This window comes from Octopus bimaculoides, chromosome 15, assembly GCF_001194135.2.
Source record: "Octopus bimaculoides isolate UCB-OBI-ISO-001 chromosome 15, ASM119413v2, whole genome shotgun sequence".
Classification (NCBI taxonomy): domain Eukaryota; kingdom Metazoa; phylum Mollusca; class Cephalopoda; order Octopoda; family Octopodidae; genus Octopus; species Octopus bimaculoides.
This window is the reverse complement of record NC_068995.1, coordinates 54,276,525-54,286,952: the sequence shown is the minus strand read 5'-3', so window position 1 is coordinate 54,286,952 and position 10,428 is coordinate 54,276,525. Positions and strand designations below refer to the sequence as shown.

Genomic DNA, 10,428 nt, shown 5'->3' with positions numbered 1-10,428 from the left:
ACCCATGCTCTTATGAAAAAAGAAAAGAAACTCCAGCAAAATATCAGAACTTAAATGGAAGACAACTTTCTACAAATATGGAGGTATCGAACGAGGCATTTTTTTCTTTGCAATTTTCTAATGTTGTTTTTCAGCGGATGCGATCGCGTCTCGATATGCAGTGTATATGATAAATAACCTGTCCCTTGTCTCTCGTCCGTAATAAAAGACTTCCTCAAGGACGGCAAGCTAGCAGATTCGTTAGCACGCCGGGCGAAATGCTTACTTGTATTTCGTCTGCCGTTACGTTCTGCGTTCAAATTCCGCCGAGGTCGACTTTGCCGTTCATTCTTTCGAAGTCGATTAAATAAGTATTTAGTTGCGCACTGGAGTCGATCTAATCGATTTAATCTCTGTCTGTCTTTCTTTGTCTTCTCTATGTTTAACCCCACTCCACCTGTGGGCAATAAATGAATAAATAAATAGCTTCCTCTTCCTAATTTCCATACACAAGTAACATGAATGCAGTCGCTTGATTGGTAAGTAATATAGTCCCTTTCTCCGTGTGCTATCACTAAAACTGCGACACAGGTCGTATCAGTCGAAGCGACTGGTGAGTGCAGGCAATGAAGATGTCAATGGTATGTAAATGCCAGAGCGTACAAATAAAATATAGGTACCATTTTCAACGGTGGGCTTCGTGCACCTAAGATATCATTTATGTCATTTATGAACGTTTCAAATGATCTGCATTCATGTCGCAAACGAAACAGTTTTAGTATTACATATATTTGAAGGCGACGAGCTGGTAGAAACGTTAGCACACCGGGCGAAATACTTAGCGGTATTATCGTCTGTCTTTACGTTCTGAGTTAAAATTCCGCCAAGGTCGAATTTGCTTTTCACCCTGGCAATATGCCTTTCATCCTGGTGTAGAGCTAAACGATGGGCCCACTCCTGCAAAATTTCGGGCCTCATGCCTGGAGTCAAACATAATATTACGTATATTCAAGCCGGACTGAGCTAAGATTAACTGACAGCTACAATAACTAAAATCCACTTTCAACATCAATAAATACTTAAATTCTTTAATGTAGGTTTTCAGCTCATTACTTACAGTGTAATTTCATGCGGTACAATAGTAGCAATGGAGCAGCAAATCTAATTAAAATTTCAGGTGTGTTTCATAATTTCCTGGGTGTCAGACCAAAAATGTTGTAGCGAGGCCTCAAGTGGGGACTAGTCGATTACGTCGACCCAAGTGTTTCACTGCTACTTAATTTATTGACGCCGAAGGTACGAAAGGCAAAGTATCACTGGGCGAATTTGAACTAAGAACATAGTAACGAGCAAAATAAGCATTTCCTGCGTCGTGCTAACAATTCTGCCAGGAATACTAATAATAATAATAATGAATGCTTCATACAAAGGAGAATTTCTCCAGTTATCTATCAATTTTTCAAATTAAAATTAGCAGCGTAATGACTTTAATTTGAAAGACCAATACTCATTGACAAATACTTTCTTAAGCCTTGTTCGTAGGCATGAGAAAATTGCTCTCCAAATCCGTTTTTTTTTTTTGTCCTGCCTTTAGTCTTACGCTGATGCAATCAGAAAACATATGCAATGCTTGGATTTTAGAGGGCCAAAGTTTTGATGCAGTCGCACTGCTGAAATGTATGTTTCAGTCCTCGTTGTTCATAATAGAATATTGTTATAAAAAAGAGAATAAATGGGAGAACAAGGATTATAAGTTACCAAGTGTTACAGCTCTTCCTGACGTGTATTAGGCACAGCAATACAAGCACAAATACTAGAAACTCAACGGATGTCTTGTTGTATGCGTTTGTGTATATTACCGGTAAGTCTTTGAACTTATATTGCACCGTTTATAAGATATCATTAGCAAGTATATTAAATTTTCGTTTTACACTTCATAAAGTCTCACTTTCGTCCGTGAGGGTATATGTTACGGCAACGTAGAATGACACTGAATGTATACGCGGCGCGATGGTCTATATAAACAATATTACAAAATTGATGTATTTGTAATACACAACATTTTACTGTTCTGGTTTATAATCTATGCGTGTGTGAATAGTAAAATGTAATCTAAAATATTTTCCAACAAGTAGGCGTGCTTGTAGTAGTGGAGAAAATGTTCAAATAGCACAAACATTGATTTTTTTTAGTATATTTATCACGGCATCGTTTATGAAAGAAGTTCTTTTAATATACCGAGTGAATCGCCTATATGTCATTTCATTAAAAAACGTGTTTTATTTTTATTGGAGTTATTGAATATGTAGACGAAAGAAATAAATAAGTACACGAGATTTGAAAGAATGAAAAATGTTTGTAATAAAGTTTTTAAAATTTATTTAACAAAATATCAATCAGTAGGACCACTACAAATATTGATGGTATTAAAGCCTATCGTGTTGATAGAATGTAAAAAGATAACTGCTGTAAAAAATCATTCTAATGAGAATTAAAACATTATTTCTGTAATCATTGCGGGGGAGAAAACCGTAAAATTGGAACTGAATCAAACAAGATAATTAAATAATGGATCTCTCAAATGATTATGATGACATTTAAAGTTCATTTTTATTTTGTTAATTTTGACATTGTAAGCCAAAATATTAATGTGATATGAATCTTCCATTCCGAAATGTGTAACCATTTAACGAATACTTTTCAAAGGCAAATTACATGCAACGAGCGTTTTTCCTCATAACTAATTACTTTAATGTAATTTAAAAAGTCATTATAAAACAGGGTTTCAAACATTTCTTGAAGAGATTAGCACACTGTAGGATTAATGCTTTTATTTAGTTATCCCATTATCGTCTCCATTATTAAAGCTAAATCTAAGGATAAAGGGAAATTTGACAGTAAAGATATTTCATTCTATATGTCTTCATTCCTATTATACGCACAATGGCGTAAACCGAACTCTGCATAACTACGTACTTCTCATTATACCAACCATAACTTTTGTATAACACATTTGCAACATTTTATTACATTTCACTTTTTTCAGTTTGTTCTCTGTTTTGATAAAAGCTTCATATTCAAAACGTCGACGGTGATTTTCATTTGCACATGGCTCAATAACTTGAATGTGTTTATTGCTATGTTCCTTTGAATTACTCTCACGCACAAATTCCAACATTACTCTGATTCTGAGTATCATATTCCCACTTAGCTTCCTTGATATATTTATAATATGATCATAACTCATATAAATTGTAATGTAAACGACAACAAAGCCCTGGTTTCTACATTTTATAACAGAGATCCCGTTTGCTTTTAAGTTAATATTCAGATCAATTGCTTCAAACTAAAAACCGTTCATTATAAACTTATCAAATTATATGACTCGACAAATACATTCCTACTGATAAATATTTCTAGCACTCAAACTCTATAATTCAGCGTAAAGTTTCAGTTGTTTGACACATGCTGTGAATCAAGTGATTATTCTCTACGGAAGCCTTCAAAGTGTTGTTAAGAATATCAACCAAGTCTCCCTGAAGTCATGTAATATCGCCTGAATTGAAAATGAACATCTTGAAATTGATAATATAACGGATGATACAGCCTGAAATATCTTTCAAATTTAAGGTTTTAACAAAGCGGTCTTTACTGGTGAGTCAGTTTTCGCAGGCATGGCTATTGGTGCCCCATGTAGCAGCCAATATATTGGTTGCTTCCTAAAATATGTGAGTGTTACCTGAATAAAATAAATCAAGGGAAAGCCTAACAATATGAGTTCGTGGTTTTTGCATCCCACGCTAGTTATATTTAATTAATTTTCCTGTCATGTCCCTCTTAGCAAACGCGTAAGAGTTACGCCATGCAACTTATAAATCATAACTGAATACGTGTTTATAATGTTTGTGTCTGACTTTACAAACGTATCCTCTCTTATTCTTGCAAACACTGGAAGAGAAAAGCGCAGCATACTATTTTTCAAGCATCTAAAACCTAGTTAGGGCCCTTTTTCTCGCAACCAAATATTCGCCTGCGTCCAACTTCAAATCCCTTCGCTGAAAAAGTAATTAAAAACACGTACTGAAAACGAAACATGATTTAATATAATTTCCAAATATATGAGTTAGTAAGATTAAGAATTTAACATTTTTCTCGTCGAAAGCCTTCCTCTACAAGTGCCATTATTTGCACATTCTGCTCCTGCTATTTAAAAGGCACTCTACAACTTTGTATAAACCATGAAATAAAGATTCGTACCTAAATACTGTTTCTGTCACTCACTGTCTTATAGATGACTATAATATCATGGTTATTTAGATTTACAATCTTTCCGCAACATCCTTCCAATTTCAAGTAAAATAATGGTATTTTTCGTTTGGAATTGTACTCTATGCTTACAGTTCTATTATAGCATTGTTGTAGATTCTTATAATACAGATTTTCCTAGCATCAAATCGCAAATGCTTCAGAATAAATTCCAGTTGAGAAAGGAGAGAAAAAGAAACATTGTTCTTTTCTTTTCTTTCTATTTTACAAATGTGAATCCAAAACAAAGGAATACATACAGGAAAAATATATCAAACAAGTAAAGGAAAACTACATACTGCATCAATTGAGACTTGAGCGAGAATACATAGCATTTATTGAGCGGACCAACAAAATAAATAAAATAAAAAGATGTATAAGTAAATGTTTTACGCTTATGCAGATTTTTTTCCCTCAAAACAATGGTATGTACTCTCAAATTATCGAGACATGCCGTCTACACTACCGTTGGGAAAAGCACGATATTGTAATCAGAAAAAAAAAAAGACGACAGCCACAATAACAGCAAGAACAAAAGAAGTGACAAAAGGATACCTGATATCAAGAAAGAAAATGTCTAATGCTTATCAACAATAGAAACAAGTATGTGAAAGACTATGACATCAACAATAAAATGAAAATGATCAAAAACAATATTATTACTAAGCTCATCAATCTATTCCGAGATGATATTACCAGGAGGAAACCATAAATACATGCAGTCTTTTGTTGTTGATTGCATTGTTTTCTGCCATGGACAACATTGCCTTTGGCGTCGGTGACTGCGTTTCCTTTATTCAGAGAATGCTTTTTAAATTCTGACATCCCTCGGACATTCGCAGATGAGTTACTGTAGAATAGATGGACATCGCAAGTTCGATACCACTGTCCTCCTTCTTGAAATCCCATGTAGCTGTCCATTACTATGCTCGGATGATTGAAGTGCTGCTCGATTACAAATTGTTACAGATGTCACAAATCACTTTTATGATGCTTTAGTCCTGATGATTTCGCTCATTGCATGATAGGATATGATACGTTAATTGGTTTTATTGAATGCCTAGGAGTTATTTGAAATCAAAAAGCAAAACAGCAGGATGGGATACTACATGCTATCTCATCCAATCTTCTATAAACTCTGCCTTCCTAAATTGGAACTATATCAATCCATTGGATGAAGGGTAAGGTTAACATCCGTACTCAGACGATTTGGCTCTACTCAGAAACCTTTAGAGTAATTAATTTTTACTCAGAACCATGGAACAAATGACCTTCTATCGACGCTATTATTCCTCTATCTATAATGTTGCGCAATACCGGAAATTTTGTAATCGAAGTCTAAAAAACAAGATGCAAATGTGTGGAGAGACATCGAAGGCGCAAAGGAACTGCGCAATTAAAATGTATAGATGCATGAGTTAGCATTTCCTTTTATTTATTTTACTTTCGTAACATAAATACTATACACATGTTTTTAATCACTTAAATACCTTGTGGTATTTTACGGTTTGTACGATTTGAGTTCAAATCCAGCCGAAGGTAATTCATGCACCCTTATGTTTGATTAAATTAAATACCACTCACGTATTGTAGTAAATTGCTGGTTTTGGGTTTAAATTAGAAATATTTATTATCAAAATGACACTACGTATCTCGAAATCAAGTCATGATCATTGACGTTTCTTTATAATTGTTTTTTCTCATATCATAATGCCTCACACCTAATAATTATATTTCTAGAGACCTACAGTAGGTGATGTAATAGCACTGCTAACACAGTTGAACACAGTATTATTTTCTATTCTAGGCACGAGGCACGAAAATTTGGGGTTGTGGTCCGTCGATTAGATTGACCCCAGTACGCAACTAGTACTTAATTTATCGACCCCGAAAGGATGAAAGATAAAGTCGACCTCGGCGGAATTTGAATTCAGTATACAGCTAAGCATTTCGCCCGGTGTGCTAACGTTTCTGTCAACTCGCCGCCTTCAATAGAACACATTATTAACTTATGAATACGTTTGACGTAGTTTGTAGTAAATACGATGCTCCTACAAGACATTAGAACCTGCGGCAGTTGTGCAACAAAGTTGCGTACGCTTCCAAAGCCCTGGAACGTAACAAAAAGAAGAACGAAATCTTCTCATATAACTTTATTTAAATTGGGGGGAGGTGTGAACCTCAGTGTTCCTAGTTCTCTCTCTCCCTCTTATCAATATTATGATGTCATAAAAGGCGACGAAGTGACAGAATCGTGAGCACGGTGGGAATAATGATTTTCGTCTGTCCTTATGTTCTGAGTTCAAATTCTACTGTGTTCGAATTTGCATTTCATTCTTTTGGCGTAGATAAAAATGCACCAGTTAGACACAGGAGTCTATGTAAGCAATATATTTCTCGGCATTTCTGGCCTTATGCCAAATTTTGAAATCATTATTAAGACGTGATTAACTTACAGTTGATTTACAGTTATACACAGGCTCAGGATCGAATCTTGTACTATTTATTGTGAAAGATATGATCAAGTGAAAACAAGTTGGGCCGTATTTCCTCAACGTCACTTTGTTTATATTTCTGAAGGATTTCAGTAACGCTATGTATTTATAAATGAATTTTGTCGGTCATTGAATCTTGTAAAACGAATGCTTAATACATTATCCATGCAGTAATTGAGACTCAAGTGTTATTAGAGCTGTCAGAAACGTTATCATGCAGGGCGAAATGCTTACCTGTATTTTGTTTGTCCTTACGTTCTGAGTTCAAATTCCGCCGAGGTCGACTTTGCTTTTCATCCTTTCGGGGTCGATAAATTAAGTATCATTTGCATAGTGGGATTGCTCTAATCGACTGGCCCCCTTCCCCAAAATTTTGGTCCTTGTCCCTAGAGCAGAAAATGCTATTAAAGTAAATTCTTTGACATCTGATTTCGTCCATCATTTCAAGGAACTTGAGTCATCTGTCCTTTCTATCATTCCACGATGTGTACAAAGATTGAATAGTCACACAGAGACCATTTGAACGTAAGAGAAGTATTTTCTCTGTATTTTCATAACCTATGCAGGAGCGAATCCAGTGTTTATTATTTAGTTTTGTTTACTTTCGTAAAAATAAGAGAATTTCCTTTTAGTTTTTCAACTTAATGAACAAAGAAGGAAAAGGTGGCCAAGAAAATATTACATGAGAGTATAATGAAATGATTAAGAAAGAAAGATAGCGTAACAAAATGGCACAAATGTCTTTTAAATATATAAATATATGTTAACAACACAAATAAGTTTGCCGTTTCTTTTTCTTTTCATTTTTTTTTTTGGCTTCTTCCGTTCACTTATTGTTGTTGAATATTTCTCTTTTTTTTCTTCCTATACTTTTTGTTCCACTTTAACATTACCCTTGAGGTTACCAGACTGCAAAGCTAGTAATTATATACCGGCTTATTGACGTTCGGAATCTATAGAGGGATAATTTAGAGCAAGTTCTCATCTTTTGTTTTGTTGATTAGTTGCTTTTCTATGTGTTTTCTTTAATGTGTCTGTCGTATTTTCTCAAACATTTTACTAGGTGTAATTATGTAGTACTTATTTTGAATTGCGAATCAATATATTCCATGACAATCTGATGCAGACTGAGGTTTTCTATGTGAAGTATAGCAAAATAGACATGAATAACATACAAACGCACATACTGCTTCATATATCACAGAGAAATCAAATACCTGATCGCATCTACAATTAAATTTATAGCTTCTGAAGAAGGGCGGGAGAAATACGGTTCCATTAGTGGTGTATATTAATAGTTTCATGCATCCACTTTCTAAGTCATTAACACATAACTAGCCCGAAACTAAACACAAGATTCAACTTAACCTTAATTCTTTGGGCAAGAAAGCATTGAAGTCGATATATTCCGGACTTATTGAGAAGGAAAGAAATATGATAATCGAATCTAAATATCATTTTTATCAAGAAATACCATCAGCGCAAATAGAAGAACGGTCTAAAACCTATCAGAAAACTTTGAAGATGGAAGTAGCAAAATTACAAGATATTTGTGCGAAACAATAATTAATTCTATTGAAAAAAAAAACTGGTACACAGGCAGAGTATATGTAGATATGTATGGATCTATGTATACATATATATACATATATTCCGGATTTCTTCAGTTTCCTTCATTTTCCGTTTACAAATCTAATCGCAAATATTTTCCCAAGGTGCCACAGACTTGGACTGCACTGGAACTACGTGTTTAGAAAGCAAGATTCTTGCCCCTCAGCCACACCTGCGCCTTATCGCAGTTTTCTTTGGTTTTATACATATAAAACTGAATTTCCACATTACTCATACGCCCACCCTTGTTGGTCTCTCATATTCTTAATATTTACATATGAGTTTCTTGTTAAATCTACTGTGTTTAACGCAATGAATTGAAATGTGTGTTTAAGTTTTATCATGTCGCAAACATGCTTCATCATCCTCGAGTACACACAGATTTCACGTATATACGTATTCATGCATGCACTAATAAATTTTTCAGAAGGATTTCACTAACTCAAGTGAGACCATGCTGGAACACTATATGCAAAGACTTCGTTGATATCCACGTTATCCCGCTCTCAGTTACTTCTAAATTACAGAATATAAAATGAATAGATCATCAAAATTCTCAGTAGTTTTCGTCTAAAATTCTACTTGCAAAATGTAGGTAAAACGATAAAACTCTGCAATGCATTACCCCAGGCTATCATGCTGTTTGATCCATTTCAAATTACATGATATGTTTAGGGAACTTCTGTTGTACGCAACCATATACTATCATACGTAAGCATATATCTCAGTGCATAAGCGTTTCCGCATTATAAGCAGCTGTATGTATGCTTTTCAACTTAGAGATAACTTTGAGAAAATATGATTACTTACGCCTTTAAGTGCAGTATTGCTATGGGTAACTGTGTGATGAATTAATCATAAATGCATTGCTATCGTTTTAAAACGAACCTTTCAGATGGCCTTGCATTTTTATCTCTTGGAAAATATTCCACAAAACAAAAATTCATTTAAAAATGCATGTATCGTATATCCTCTCGAGGTTTAGTATTCACCGTTTTCAGCACAAAACGCCTACATAAAAATTACTCACTTGCAACTTTTCGCTTATACACATATAAATGTAAAAACATACATGTATACATGTGCATCCACAAGACCATATATTTATTGGCTCGCACATCACACACATCCATAAATATATACATGCATAAACACACATACACACATATATGCATAAATATATATCTGGAAAATTATTATATATATATATATATATGTATATAATTATGCGGTGGTCATATCAAAACGGGTTCTTCAGAAAGTTTAAGATTCGGAAATATTACGGCTAGCAGTAGTGATCTATCTAGAATTAAACATCAAAATAAGACACAAGCAAAAAAATAATAAGACATATTACACAAGGAATGTTAAAGTTTGATATCACTCTGGGCAAAAGCAATAAATTTCCTGAATATACATAAAAATATGAAGAAACTAATACAAAATGTCAATAAAATAAAAAATATATATATAGTGACATTGAACAAAGTATCAATCAATAGAATGTGAAATGGAGACAAAAATTAATAACCAAGATTAATTGAACAAAGAAAAAGTGCAAAAACCAAATATGTAAAAGTAAATGTATAAAAAAATATCAATAACGTATATTGAAATGGCTCCAAAGGAAAGGGAGATAAAACTGTTCATATTGATTTCATCGAGGTGAAATCATTAATCATTCTTATATTCTTACATCATATCTTGATATTTTTGTTGGCCGTTATTTGTTTATCACGCAAACAGGAATCGTGCTGGCTGGAAAATTGTCCATATATAGATATACACTTAAACACACACGCACACACACAACACACACCCATGCATAAATGTGTACGGACGTTTAGAAATATACATATACACACAAACAAACACGCTCGCACACATTTAGAATGGTATGTTTGTATACATATATACATGTGTATACATATACGCATGTAAATATATATGTATATATATACATATAGATATCTTATACATAAACAAACACACGCATACACGTACATGTTCATTTAGATATTTGTACAAAAGTTGTATA

The 10,428-nt window shown here is 33.9% G+C and overlaps 1 protein-coding gene across 2 annotated transcripts in view; it reads left to right on the top strand.

Annotated features, from left to right (window-relative positions):
- LOC128249520 (uncharacterized) overlaps window positions 1-10,428 on the top strand; it is a 534,102-nt gene that overhangs the window by 413,436 nt on the left and 110,238 nt on the right. Inside the window, exon 1 of one of the 2 annotated variants that reach the window (XM_052973354.1) lies at window positions 1,751-1,840. The exons of the other annotated variant lie outside the window; for it this stretch is intronic. Within the exon in view, the coding sequence (XP_052829314.1) occupies window positions 1,808-1,840 (33 nt within the window). The 5' untranslated portion in view covers window positions 1,751-1,807. Of the gene's footprint in view, window positions 1-1,750; window positions 1,841-10,428 lie in introns of those variants that run through there. 2 annotated transcript variants of the gene reach the window in all.